This window comes from Ambystoma mexicanum, chromosome 8 (genome assembly GCF_040938575.1).
Source record: "Ambystoma mexicanum isolate Mex_15411 chromosome 8, UKY_AmexF1_1, whole genome shotgun sequence".
Lineage (NCBI taxonomy): Eukaryota > Metazoa > Chordata > Amphibia > Caudata > Ambystomatidae > Ambystoma > Ambystoma mexicanum.
This window is the reverse complement of record NC_090929.1, coordinates 1225675373-1225690512: the sequence shown is the minus strand read 5'-3', so window position 1 is coordinate 1225690512 and position 15140 is coordinate 1225675373. Positions and strand designations below refer to the sequence as shown.

The 15140-nt window shown below is 48.1% G+C and overlaps 1 protein-coding gene across 3 annotated transcripts in view; it reads right to left on the bottom strand.

Annotated features, from left to right (window-relative positions):
- Positions 1–15140, bottom strand: part of TNKS2 (tankyrase 2) — a 2182082-nt gene that overhangs the window by 2038260 nt on the left and 128682 nt on the right. For all 3 annotated transcript variants that reach the window (XM_069611330.1, XM_069611331.1, XM_069611332.1), the window contains exons 2-3: positions 5240–5464; positions 4434–4529 (exon numbers count right to left, since the gene is read on the bottom strand). In XM_069611330.1, the coding sequence (XP_069467431.1) occupies positions 4434–4529; positions 5240–5464 (321 nt within the window). The remainder of the gene's footprint in view (positions 1–4433; positions 4530–5239; positions 5465–15140) is intronic.

Genomic DNA, 15140 nt, shown 5'->3' with positions numbered 1-15140 from the left:
CCGGAGCCTCGAGAAAGCCTGTCGACGCCCTCGACGCCTCAGACGTCGATGTCTTCCTCGAAGACCTCACAGATGCACACGGTCTCGAACGCGTCGAGGACCGGGACCTGGAACGGGTACGTCGAGAACGAGTCTCCTTGTCCAAACGGGACCTCTCCCGTGACTCGTGCCGACCACTCTTGCGAGCGGTGTCTCTCGACCTCTCACGACCAACCCCACTCGGGGGCGCGGACGGCTTAGTATCCTGCGACTCAAGAATCGCCAGCATTTTCTTCCCAAAGGAAGCCCATTCCTCCGGCGTCGCACGGCTGGTGGGGTACGCGACGTGCCTGGCAGAGTCCTCCGAAGAGGACCTGGAAGACGAACGGTGTCGGCGCTTCCGAGAATGCCTCGAAGAGGCTGAGGAGTGGCGAGACCGACTCCTAGAAGGAGACCCACGAGACTTCCGACGATGACGCGGAGAGTCACCCCTCGAATCATCCGTCGAAAGCCCCGCAGACCTCGACTTCCGGGGCTTGGACACCCGACTTACCGACAACTTCTTACGTTCGCGTAAGGCTTTGGACGTGAGCGACTGGCAGTCGATACAGTCATCCGTGTCGTGGGCCTCCCCGAGGCACCAGAGGCAGGCGTCGTGCGAATCCGTCACCAACATCTTGGACCCACACTCCCCGCACTTCTTGAAGCCCGGACGCGGGGTCGAAGACGAAGTAGAAGACATCTTCACACGAAGGATTTTCACAAAACAAACAGGTTCGAAGAACCGAGAAGAACAGAACTCCAAAGAGTCGAGGCGTTAACCGAGATTCACGAAGCAACACGTTCGCGGAAAAAACGGAACTGAGGCTACGGGCGTCGTGCGTCCTACTTATCACATCGGATGACTTCGGACGTCGGAGGAGGTCCTCGACGACGGCGCATCGACGTCATCGACGCAGGACGCAGAAAAAAGTTTCCGAAGCAGCACAGCTGTGGTGATTACATGTCATAGATATGGAATACGTCGGAGGACCCAATCCCCTCGAAACTATTGTCTTTAGAAAAATAAGATTGTGGCAGCTAATGATTCACACAAGAAGTGATCACCACATGTTGAGTAGATATTCCCTTCCCCGTAAGGGAAATGGGTTAGGGTCCTGAAAAAAATTGCGGAAGAAGGGATTAATACCCCACTGAAACCGGTCGACCATATTCTTAAGGAATGTCTGTATACTAACCAGACTTCCTGGTGAAATTACTTATGTTGTTTTTAAAATACACATGTGAGCAGATAAGTAGAGAGGAACACATTGGTTTTGACTCCATCCTTTGTCCCGGAAGTTATGGATTTTAGTATAGTGTGGGATTCATTACCTACATAATTTGCTGCACTTTTCCGAGACTCTGGTCTATCATCTCAGGGCCAGTCTCTCTCGTCTGTCCGCGAACCCTACATAGGTGGCACACCAACTCTTACTAGGGCTAGTCACCACAAGAGGGACATTTCTCTCTGATGCCGGATGGGCTCCCCTGCATCCCGAGGCCTGGAGAATTCCGACTTTATGAAAGGATGCTCCTTTACAAATAGAAGCTTTGTTTTTATCATTCGTGCCTCAGCAACCACCTCGTAGTGCATCTGATGTGCACTGCACCATGCTTTGTCCACTTCAACAGGCCTCTTTCCAACATGGCAGATTCCTTTTTAGTTCTGCAGAACTGGCCCTCCTGTTCCTCGCCTGCTCGCCTAGGATTGGTAATCTCTGGTTACATCTCGACCAATCAGGCAAGCCGGCAGGCAAATGCCAGCCCGTCTCCAAGGCCCACGATGTAAGGTCCCTGTCTGTTCCCCTGTCCGCTGCCTGACCGGGCCTTTGGGCCCCCTCATGCACCTCCATGCTGAAGGGGCAGATGAGACCCCTGCACACGACAGCCACACAGAGTCTTGGAGCATCCTACATTTCTCGAAGGTCAGTCCCCATAACATCCCTTCGTTGACCAGCTCTGCCCTGCTCCGGTGACTGTCTCAACTCTCACTCAATCTCGCCTGTACTCCCACTATTCTACCTCGCCCAGCTCGGGCATTGTTTTCCATCTTGACTTCGAATTAGCATTTGGCTGTGCCTTGCTGCCGCATTGTGTTTTCCAACTGCTTTTGCAAATTCGACTTTGCCTGCTCCATCCGCAGCCTCAACCTCCTGCCGTTGTCAGCTGGACTGCCTTGCTTTGTCTGTGTTCCAGCAGCAACGCCCCCGCTGTTTCCACAAACTGCCATGCCTTCGAAGTACCACAACAGATGACATTATGAATGTTCCACCATCGTACAGATGTTAAATGCATTAATGGACTTTTGCATCATGGTGTGCTCATACATCGCTGCATCATCTCCCATTTGTATGTGTTGCTCCTGTTCCCTTGAATTTCGTTGGCGTTACCTCTGCTCACTATACTCACTTTGATTCCCTGCCTATCTCCTCTTCCCGTACCTCTCTTCCTCTCCCCTCAACACAGTCATTGCTCTTACACCATCAGAAATGTTGTCAGGCCTAGTACGATAGTTTGTTTGTTCTTCACCTCCCACCACCCCCACCCTTCCGTTCTTCACCCCCCCCTTCCCTCATTTACTGTAAATGCTCTTGCGCTATTAGAAATGTCGTCTGGCCTAGTACGATAGGTTATTTTCCCATTCTTAATGTCTTAAGGCCTTGTAAGAATGTACTGTATTTTCCCTTACTCCCTCCCACGCCTTGAAGCGCTTTGAAACACTTGTATATAGGCTCTATATAAATAAAATAACAATATCAATAGCTGTGGTTGGAGGGCAAGTTCAGCTGATTTGTATAGCTCAAAACTGAATTCTAAACGAAGTGGATATCCTTGGACTCGTATGTGTTCACCTTATCGGCCTTGGGCCCAGGGCAAGTGGACCACTTGGTCCTAATTTGGATTTTGTCATCTGAAGTCCTTCCTGATCTGACTCATTAAGCCAAATCCATACCCAATTTGCATATCGTACCACTGCAATGTGGTTTTTGATGAAAAATGTGAATACATTTGATTGGACAGAGGAATGCCAACACGGGTTAAGGATTTAAAAACAGCAGTTAGCAAAAGACCAATATTAAGTACATTTGATATAGGTTGCAAGACTTTACTGTGTTTCCCAGAAATAAGGGACTTGAAGAATAGGCATAGGTATAACAAGGTCATATACACCTCATCATTCGCAGCAGTTAACAATTTATCATAAACATTTTGTTTGTCCATCAGTGCCCAGGGTTTGGATCTCGCAATGGATGGTGGATTTCCCAGACTACAATTCTGTGGTAGACCAAGCCCTAGGGGGCAAAAATCATACAGGCAACTCCAGCCCTGATCACATTTAAGCTTATACACTGTTTTAGCGTGTATACACTCCTATAAAGGCTTTCAAAGTAGGAGCATGTTATGTGGTGTTGAATTATCGTGGGGGATGGAATATGAGACACATGCCTCGGGCAGGAAGTCTGAATTTTCCAATTAAGAAAGGCTGGTGCTTTGGGTCCGGTTGGTGATGACAGGCATGGGGCAAAGTCAGCCAAGTGATGGATGTGTGGATGTTCCTCCTGTTGGGAAAATCGAGGTACACCACCATGATTTCTTGTTACACCACCTACCTTCCAACTTTGTCTCATGTTCATAGAGATGGGTTCGCCTCCCCCTCCCGCATGTTTGGAGTGTGATTTGTTGCATTGGGTCTCATGGTGAGGATTGAATAGAATATGTGGATACTTTAGGTGTTTGACATGTGAGGCTGGAAACCATATGCATTGTAAGGCATCAGGGTGTTCTTTGGGTACCAGTATATTTAGGGCAATGGCTTACTTTAGAAGACGTGGAATGCTTTTCACTTATTAAAATATTTCTCACACATCCGGCCTTGGCTACTTCAAACACCACAAGGTCATATGTCCTTTCAGACACTCAACACTATTGACCCGTCACTGGCAACCCTGCAGTACACACCAACCACACACATAGTTAAGTGGTGTAAATGTAACAGTTATTGCTTCAGTCATGTGTGTTGATGCAAGACATGTACTTTGTAGCACTCAGTTTTCTCATTAGGTAATGTCAAAACATGGTCCACCGGTAGCCCTGGAGTTAAACAGCAGTGTTAAGATATTGCAGCAACACACCTCTGTAAAACACACAGAGCTACAAGACTGTACTAATGGCAGCTTAGCAAGTCCAGTAACACATGAGCTAGTGAACTCAGAGCAGTGAGGTAAAAAAATCCTAGTGGTGATATTGTCTTCTTAAGACATTCTAGAAACATGAAATAATCAAAATGATATTGCTATATGTCACTAAAAAGAACAGTACTCATTGCAGAACAATTACAGTTAAATTAGGACCGATATGTGAAAAAAACTCAGACTTTCTCCCTCGAAATGAAACAAAACAGAAACCCTTACCTGTTAGAACTGGCTTTGTAGTAGGGTCAGATAAATCCAATGCTGTCTTTCCATCCATGTTGCGTATAGTTGGATCTGCCCCATGCTGCAAGAGAACTATAACAAACACAGAACAGTTATTCTCAATGACAGTGAAAACCCACGATTTACGTAGCGGATTGCCTTGCATGGTGCAAACTAAATTGTCGGACAGTGCTTAGTTGAATTTTGATATAGAATTTGTTGCCAATCAAAAGGTGCCACAAAAAGAGCAAGGCATGATCAATGCTAGGAATATTTTGTGCAGCAACTGTAACTCACACAGTGCCCATTCAATGGAGTTAGTGATTTTACTAAAACAAACATGTAAACACCACAATGGTAATTAAGTTTAATGAACAGAATATTTGAAAGCAACAATTTTAAAAGGAAGGTACAGCACTCAAGCATACTTGCAAAATCATTACTGCCTTCATAATACCAAACCACACAAAGTATGTTATGTGACAGGACTACTACTGCGGCTGCTCATTAACAAAAATATAGGTTTTACAGAAATATGTCCATTATTTTTGGTCTATACCCAGTTCTCTACCTCACCTACCGGTGGACAAACATGGGCAAACAGGACAGCAAGCCAAATGTAGAATTTAAAAAGAAATGTCATTTCAGTCCCTCTTACGAAGAAAATTTTAACGGGTGAATGCAATGCCAAATGATTTTAGTCAATAGTAAAACATGCAAGACATTAGACATAATGAGATAAAAGTGAGAATTAAATAAGCAATGATTAAAAGGTCATTAAATATAAAATTAAGGAACACTACCTATGCAAACATCAATCTTTCCCTTAATAGCAGATTCATGTAAAGGTGTATAGTTCCAATTATCGCGGGCATTTGGATCTGCACCATGACGCAATAGGAGGTTTACAACTTCAGCATGTCCGAATGAGCATGCATTATGCAGAGAAATGAGGCCGCCATCATCTTTCGCATGGACATTACCACCAGTTTCAAGCAAGTACTCGACTACATCTTTTCGACCAAAACCTGCAAGAAAGGAAATACGATGAACAAGATTAATTTCAAAACAATGTGACACTGAAAGGATCTCTCACATACAGAGAGAATTACTGACCACATAAAATCATAACAAAGAACAAGGTGGGAAAGCGATAGATGCCCTGACTCTAGCCTGAAAATACAAACATGCTAAAATCATCACCCCCCCCCCTCTGGCAGTTTCCCTGCACTCTCTAAGCAGTGACAGACACCCCCCCCCCTATTTGCTTAGCCACCACCTCTGATCAATCTCCTCCAACCTTTCCTATCAGGCTTTCATGTTGGTAGTGGTAACAAATCAGCATTCAGTAAAGTCGAACACAGGGTGCTCCTTTGCATCATGGCAGAGTGCATGGCGAGGTTTGTCACTGCCCTGCAAAGGTTTGCTTTAGTCCTAACTAGAAGCAACAGGTTCCATTAGGACATGAGGTCATCATGATGTCTCGACTTTCCTCACAATTTTTAATGACCAATGTTCCCAAATCTATGAATGTACAGCCACAGTTTTATAGTAAGAACTCTACTTTGCAGGCAATTGTACCTGTTGTTGGGAAGGGGCAGCCCCATCCGCCCCACCCTAGGCGCTTTAAAGACGAGATGCATTCAAGGCACGTAATGAACCAAGGGGCTCAGTGAAAGGGGCGCTTTCCCTTCCAGCAGGACCCCCATGCTAACATTATCACTTATTCATATGGTGTGGACCAAGGTGTGGGCGGCATCGCCATTTTGCGTAAATATTAATATTCCTAGGTAGAAAAAAAGGCTTGCGTGGTGTTAAGACGGATTTCTGAACTCTGTCCTGGCGGCGCAGAAGTTCAGCAGGCCAACCTAATTACTTGGAACAGGGTAACCTCTGGACAAGCCAGACCAATCAGGGTAGCGATCGCGGCGGTCAAGACTAGGTCTCAAGAGGGGTGAGGGTGACTGAAAGCCCGCAATGAGCACACAAAGCAAGGACACTTACAAATTACTCCAAACAGGTGTTATATTAAAAATATATACACATTTATTCCAAGGCCTTTAAAACAATGACCGTAGCGAGAAATCACAATACAACTCTAGTAAACCAACCCATACCATACCAATACAATATATATACAAATACAAACAAGTCTCAAGCGTTAGATGCACGAAATGTGTAGTCCACCTAAAAGGGAAGGAAAACAGGCAGTGCGAAATAATGCTTAGACCCAGTCCGCCTTCAGAGGCACCTAACTAAAAGGAAGTCCGAGCCCTACGAAGAGTGGAGCCTTGTGCTCAAAAGTACCTGCACACGCTGGTGCCAACGGGCAAAAGGGGAGTCTCTTCGAGGGAAATCAGGCAGTTCAGTTTAGTGCACAAATGAAGAAGAACAGTGTTCCGCGACTCAAGCGCAGCCTCCACTGTGGGCAGAAGCAGAGCGCGAGTACGGAAAGGCGTGCTGTTTTGACACAGCGGGGAAAAGCTATGGGCTCCTGCAGGAGGGCGACCAGTTCCTAGCTATGCTACTCACCGGTCCCCGATGCAAGCAGACCCAGGCTTCTCCGCGTCAGTTTCAGTCGCTGGCAGGTTCAGAAGAGCAGGGGACGTCTCGTCGTCGTGTTGAGTCTGCAGCAGCAGAGTTGAGTAAAAGACGTCCCAAACAAAGGAACCCGCACAGTTTGTTACCACAGCAGGGCAACGGAGCGGCCGTGTGTATCTGAGCCAAATGTACACTACTCACTTCAGAACTGGGAACGCCAAGTGTACGAATCGTGTGAGAGTGACAAGGACTCGAAATACTACACAACCTGGCGGCAGTTACAGAGCAAGACTCCTGTGTTGGCTGGTCAGTCTGCTGGATGGCCCAGAGACACTTCCGAAGGCTTACTAGCAGGAGATGGTGAAGATGCCGAGAATAGCTGTCCCCGCTATTCCAAGGGTCGAAGTGAGAATTAAATAAGCAATGATTAAAAGGTCATTAAATATAAAATTAAGGAACACTACATATGCAAACATCAATATTTCCCTTAATAGCAGATTCATGTAAAGGTGAAAAGGGTTTCACAAGGCGACAGCAGTGCAGAGGAGCAGTCCTTCAGCGGGTCACCAGCGATTCCTCGGTTCAGCCTCTTGGTTGCAGGATACTTGGCTCCTGTATTCCTTCGTTCGTGAGGACTCGGGAGATCGACCTGGTAGTGGTGTTTCCAGCCCCCTCTTATCCACGGTTCCCTTTGCGCCAAAACGGAGGGGACCCAATGGGAGATCCGCTCATCAATACTCACACCAGACGTGGACCTATCACGGACCACAGTGGTCCCAGGCATTCACACCACCCTAGACTCTCTGGCACCCAGGATGTGTATTGGGACCAGACATCCCAGCCCACATCCTGGAGGCACACACCAGGCATGTAGAAGCCCGCAAAAGCATCCGTGTTTCGCGGGAAAGTACATGCCCAAATAAGGAAGGCCCCGGGTCGGCTCGACCTGGGGAAGGTGAAGGGAGCAAGACGGTCAGCAGACAGGACAAATGAGCCTCGTGGTCTGGCCATTTTGGGCTAAGCGCGAGAAACGCGCTTAAAACGCCAAAAGGAGCTCAAAACACAAGAAACGATTGCTGCCACCATTCCCGTCCGTGAATCACTTGCACCGATCAGTTACAATCCTAAAAGAGTATCTAGGGCCTGTAGAAGGCTAGAGACCCAAGAGAGCAGTAACTTAGCTTACAGTGCCCTCTTGTGTCATGTTGCACGAAAGCCGCAACATGATAAAAGAAACTACGGAAAACAGTGTTTCCCGGTACTGACTGTCTTAAGGGCATGTCAGTTTCCCCGTAAGAAAGGAGCGAAAGCCCAGAGGAGTGCGGCAGAAGGCTGCACTTCTCTGGCAAAGTCGAGAACAAGGTGAAAAACAACAGCAAAAAGTTTAGGGGTTGCCACATGGAAGGAAAATTACCTACAATTACGAAATCTTTCCTAACACGCGGCAATTACGGTAAAGGCTGCATTGCATGCATTAGGCCCAAATCCACGAGGCAACGGAAATCTCCAGTCATGCCCGAGCTCCCATGTGGACAGTTCGCACCACCACCTGCCACACTATGTGGCCATTCTTCTTGAAAGTGTTGAGAAGATGAGTCTTTCACCCAAGAGGAATGTGCCCTACAAGGCCGCAATCGGAGGCCAGCGCCTTGTGGGCATGTTATCTCACTTTGGCCAAAGCATGACCCGGCACATTCCCAAGTGACCACAAGTTATAGCCCATATAACTGACAAACCTAAGATCCCTGAATTCCATGACATCAGGTGCCCTTTGACCACCAACCCCAAAGTAACAAGTCCTGAAATGTTCAAAGGGGACCGACAGGATGTATCGTTGCAGCGAAAATTGTGCGATTTGTATTGCAAGGTGCTGGATGGATACATTATAGATCAAAACAAGGGTGGAGACCTTGGAGCCGGATGGCGCGGAGGGAGTGAGTGAAATGTGTGGGTGAAAGTTAGTTCCCTGGAACCTCCGGTTTGTCTGTTTTGAAGCCTGCTAAGTGCACAGTATGAGTGATAAATAAGCTGCACAGTAGGAGTATCATTTATTTGTTGTCCGACCTTCAACGTGAGTCGATGAGCCCCGCAGTGCCCATGTGATGGAAGACAGACGGACTGGGACCAATAAACTGCCATCCGATATGGATAAAGGCAGCACATGTATAGGGTCCATCCAATCAGCTGCACGGGTTATTAACATATGTATTGCATAATTTGTGACAATGTTTTGCTTTAAAAGTTTCTGCTTGTACCTCTTTTTGGCAGAACATTATTGGCAGCAGAGTTAATTGCTGTTGCTCTCATTTGCGCATGAAATTAAACGTGTTACCTTACAAGATCGACTTGGCCCCTTCTTCCCTAGCGGGTTATATTCACTCTGGTGTGAGCGCTTAGGGGCTTACTTTCAGTGTGCGTGCACTTTTAAAATACTATGGTATAGGTTTGCTGCATATGTACATTCGCTTCAATCTTGCACATTGTCAAGCATAGAATACTTAATTATTGTCACAACCTAGGGACACTAAGAGGAGTGTACATATATAACAGAAGTAACTTGCACAAACCGTTTCCTGCGTGGTCAAAAGCATCCTCCTTAGCCAGACTTACTAACAAAGCAATACCAATTATATCGAGCCCATTGCCTCCTAGGGGGTTGAAAAAGAGATGGCAAATGGCATATTTGCAGAAAAAGAAATAAAAACTTAAATATTCGACCCTCAAAAGATTGATTCCTCAAATGTGGGTAAAAGAGTACAAAGCATGCACAATGAACCCTGGAACAAAGATTTAAACTTGCAATGTGAACTCCACCGACCACCTTCAGCACCCAGTGAATAGAAGGTGATTTTACTCTCTGTGTATAGAGACGGGAGAGAGAGGGAGAGAGGGAGAGAGGGAGAGAGGGAGAGAGGGAGAGAGGGAGAGAGGGAGAGAGGGAGAGAGGGAGAGAGGGAGAGAGGGAGAGAGGGAGAGAGGGAGAGAGGGAGAGAGGGAGAGAGGGAGAGAGGGAGAGAGGGAGGGGGAGGGGAGAGGGGGGAGAGAGAGAGAGAGAGGTGTGTGTGTGTGTGAATAGATTTTAAAATCATGTTTTTCTTCATTTATTTTCTTTTTATTAAAGTGTATTAGTTCACTACGAACCTTCACACTTATATCACATACAAAAATGTATTAATGAATGCCAAGATAGCGACTGGTAGACGTGAGTGTGCAGTCTCCGGGTCGCCCCGATAGCAACGCATGCAGGCTCTAATAAGCCCACCCGCGGCTCCTGCTCCAGTCCTGGATCACCAGGGGCTAGCACTCGAACCTCTGAGGCAACAAGCCGGCCAATGACAGCATGTTGTGGAAATGGGGGAGCCACTGCAGTGAGTGGAGCGGGCCATGCTGGGCCTCGCAGTGCAAGTGTAGAGTCGCTGGGGTCGTGTGAGCAGACTGGCCTGATTGCTGCGGAAGCACTACCTCCCAGGCAGGAGACCGAAGAAGCGGCAAGCAGCTCATTACCCCACTGGGTGAGCGAAGCCACCACCGACGGAGGTCGCAGGCCCCGGGTGCTGCTGGCGAGAAGGGCAGAGAGTCGGCAGAGGCACCCTGCGGCTTCAGCAGCGAGTTCAGTGAGACGTGTTGGCGAGGGAGCTGGGATCACTTCCATCACCCGGCGAGCACCCTCCCCGGGGACGACACCGCGCTACACGCCTTGAAACTCCAAGTGGAGGGAGTGGGCGCTCCAAGCGCCATAAGCAGCAACGCAGCCCGGCCGCAGCGGAGAGCGAACCCAGGGGGGTAGTGCTAGGCGAGCAGCCAGAAGCTCAGGAATCTTGGAGCCTGTGAGGATATGAGGGGTTTCCCCCTCTTGATCACCCTTCATCACTGGCAGACACAAGCCCACCTGGGGACCCAGCAAATCTCACACTTGCATAACTTCAGAGAAGGAAGCAGGGGGCCACATAGCGACCAGATGAGTAGCAGCTGGGACAGGCTCAGAGTATCTCCAGCAGCCCCAGGGTATGAGGCTTAGCAGGGACCAGCTAGCCTCACCCACCTAGTCCAAAAGTGCAACTGCCCTATAAGCACTGCACACAATATTGCCCAATGCCTGGGGGTAAGAATCAGGGTACACCCGGCAAGCGGCACCCACCGGCCACGCCACAAGAGGGCACCATCAGGCAGTGTTGGCGGGATTCTGGATGCATCCCCCAGCCGGCTGCAGACCAGGTTCTGGAGGACACCCGACTATTGAAAACCACCATCGCCATGGCCATGACTAGGGCAGACCCAAAGCATGCTTCAATGATTTCCAAAAACAAGATCACAGCCTCATGCCTAACCCAATTTTCAACACTCACGCAGAAGTAAAGAAAGCAATCTAGAAGCTGAAGAAAGACATGGCATCATCAGAAGAGTGCAGTGACGCAACGGAAGAGTTCTCCAGGAGATGGTGGAGGACAACAGGAAAACTGAAGAAACTTTAGAGGACCTAGTCAGGATCTCCTATAATCTCAAACTCCAGTGCGAGGATCTGAAAAACAGGTCCCAGAGATATAATATCCGCATAAAGTGCATCCCAAAAGATGTTGCGGACAAAGATCTCAAAGATACGGTCCAACAGATCTTCGCAGATGTCATGGCGAACGCAACGTCAATGGACGTGCACAGTGACAGGGTCCACAGGCCGGGCCCAAAGAGGCTCAAACCGGGGAGCATGTCAACGAGAAGTAGTGGTGGTGGTGGTGGTGATAACGAGGTAACCCCAGAAGGAACAAATCCTACAGGAGGCCCGGCGGGCGGAATCCATCACCTTCAATGGGGCGGAAATCTACTAATATTTTACAGAGAGGTAGCTGATATTTTTTTTAGTACAGAGTGCTCAATTGTGCACTTTGCTTATCAGACACCAAGCAAATAACAAGAGAACATGCTTGTTCAGGTATGGAACTGGCAGGGGGAATATCAGGGAGCACAAAATTGAAAATTAAGCCAGGGGGAGATAAGGTGATGGTGAAAGGTGGTGTGATGAATCTGGACAATTCGTCCCTTCTCCCCAGAGGGGAGCCACCCCCTTTGAGGCTAGAAAGGTGAGTCCACCAAGCAAGACCCTGCCTATGTATCTGGGGAAGTGGGACCTCACTGGGAGTGACTCCCCTCTTAGGGAGAAGGACTCCCATTTCAATAAGGAACCACCACCCTTTCTGCCTACATGGATGTTGGAAAGACTGGCAAATCAATTCAGATCCGTCTTTCACTCTTTTGGCTTTAGTTAATGCTCAACGTCGCCTGAATGCCATGATCAAGGAAGACTGACTCACTTCCCTTTGTTGCAATGACGTATATAAAGAGAGTGGATTGTGACTAGAGGAGAGACTCCTACAGAGAGAGTAGAACAACCACTACGCATAGGTGAGCCTTTGTAGCAAAGACATCCTGGAGGGGCGGAGCCACGTCAAGCCACAGAGCCAGCAGTGGCATGAACTAAGCGAGACCTGGTAGTTGGAGGCTGAACAGTGGTTACTTTGACCGAGAAAGAGGCTCCGGTCAGGAGAAAAGACACAACCATCTTCTCTGGTGGAGCGAGCAGTGGTGGGCCTGGCACCCAGCAACCGATGCCAAGAACAGGAACATGAAAGGAGCCAGAGATCCCAAGCATCTTTCCCACCCAGAGAAGTACCAACGAGGAAGCAGATACTACCGAGCGTTAAGATGGATTTATAAACACTGACCTGGTGGGCAGAGGTTGAGGATGCCACTCTAATGAACAGGGGAACTTTCTGGACAAGCCAAACCAATCACGGTAGATTGGCTGGCAGTCAAGACTAAGCCTGAGGAGGGGTGAGAGTGATCAGAAGCCCACAATGACCACACACATAGTAAAACTCCACAGAATATGCTTAGACAAGTGTATATAAAAAACACATACATTTATTATAGGCCTTAATAATTAAACATGAATAAACCACAGTCTTATAAAACAGTTACCACACTCGCCTTTCACCATTTAACATAGATACAAGTTGGATTTCGCCTAATGTGGTAAAGGGGAAAACACAACCTACTCTTGTTGCAGGTTGCGGCTAACACATAAATAGCATTAGGCAGTTCTTCAGAATCGATCCCTAACTCAAGCAATCCAGCCCTACGAAGTGGGGAGCCTTATGCTCAATACAGCAGTGCGTTGAAAAAGCACGGTTGTGCGTAATGAGAGAAAGCAGGTTGTCTTCAGGGAGCTGTAGCAGTTCAGGAAGGGGCTTGAGGTGATGAAGAACAATGTCCTACTATTCGAGCATGGTCTGCCATTGAAGACAGAGTGAGTTTCCGGAATAGCTAGGGAGCGCAGGCTAGCCCAGCTAACGGGAGTATTCTTTTAGGATTCTCGTGCGTAAAGAACAATGGCTGTGCAAGGGGGCCACCGTTAAGTGATGCAAATACTCCAGACCCTCGACACAGTCCGGGACAAACTTTGCCAGTCTAGGCCAGGTTGCTTGTAAGTTCAACCCCTGCAGTTACAGGTTGCTCTGGCTCTCACCGGCTGTGGGATGGGACGATCGTCCATAGCGGGACAGTAGCCTTTTCTCAGCTCTCGGTGACGAAAAGAGGACCATTTCAGTGCAGGACGCCTCAGGACACACGGGGGCAGGCAGGCAAGAATCCTACAGAGACCGTCACCACAGCAGGCTGGCACACGGACCGCAAATGCTCACGGTGCGGCACACTCTTAAATTGCGACCCAGAGGAGCAAGGACTATGAAATTTGGTGGCAGAGGGCCCAGGACCACAAACTGGTGATTCCTTAAGTCTCAAGTACCAACTCGGGACGGCAGTGCTCCTATGAGATAGATACCCCGGGTTCAAGCTGGTCAGTTTGAAGGATGGCCCAGGAAGCACTTCAGATGAGGCTCTTTAAGAGAGTAATCAGGAGGTGCTGAGAGTAGTTGTTCCCACTAGTTCAAAGGGTTGAAGTGCCCATGCAGGCCTTCAGTGATAGATGCAAAAACAAGGGTCCAACGGAACAACAGCGGCCTCAGGGTGCCAAATCTTCCAGCACATCTCTGCTGGTTCACGGGTCTGCTTTAGCATTTCAGGATACTTGGCTCCTTCTGTAGTTTGGTGTGAACTTCAATTGATTGACCTGGAATGGATGCAGAGGCCTTTCATTTACCCAAGATTCGTTTTGCACTCAAATCTAGGCTAACCAATCGAAGATCTGCTTTCTGTTCCCAGCCATTCAGGCATACTAGACATACTGGCACTAGTAGTGTGGATTGGGACCAGAGTCTCAATCCTCTTACTGGGCACTAGCACACATGACATGTAGTAGCCCGTGAAAGAAAGTTGCGGTTTTCACGGGAGCCTGCATGCTCAAATATGGAATTCCTGGGTCGGCTCGACCTGGGGGGAAGGCAAAGGGAAAAAATGGCCAAAGGACAGAACAAAAGACTTTGTGGCATTGCCATTTTCAGCACTGGCCTCAGTCCTGAGCCAAACGCGATATAATTCTTTAAAAAGAAGTAAAAATACTATAAAAGTAAACTGCTGCCACCAGTTTGTTCTAGGCACACTTGTACAATCACCAGAAAATCCTTAGAGGGTCTTTAGGGTCATAAAACAAAAAGGACCCCTATGTGCGGTACTGTAAGGTACTTGGCACATAGATAAAAAGTTACTAAGAATGGCAAAATAGTGAAAGACTAAAGGAAACAGTTTCCCAGTACTGACCGTCTGAAGGACGTGTCAGTTTCCCCATAACAGATGGGCAAAAGCCCAGGGGAGCGCAGCTGAAGGCTGTGCTGCACTGGAAAACTGGAAAAAGTCAGTTTAGGTTAGACAAACAAAAGCAAAATGTTTGGGGGGTCCATAAATGAGGGGAAAATTGCACCCAAGGGAAATCTTTCTAACACTGAGCTCTATAATTATTAGTTTCCAGGAGTACGGGAGAGGGAGCGCGAGAGGGAGGGAGAGGGAGAGAGAGGGGGGGGGGGAAAGAGGGGCAGAGGAGGAGCAGAGGAGAGAAAATTTAACAGCCACACGGCCCTGCTTAAACAGATGAGAGGGAGATGGACACGGTCTATCATGCCTGAAATAGCTGCCAAAAGTATGAGAACTTAGGAGAAGCTAATGGTCATACGCCCTAAGGAAATGGAGTGAAATGAAGGTGAATGCTGTGGAGCA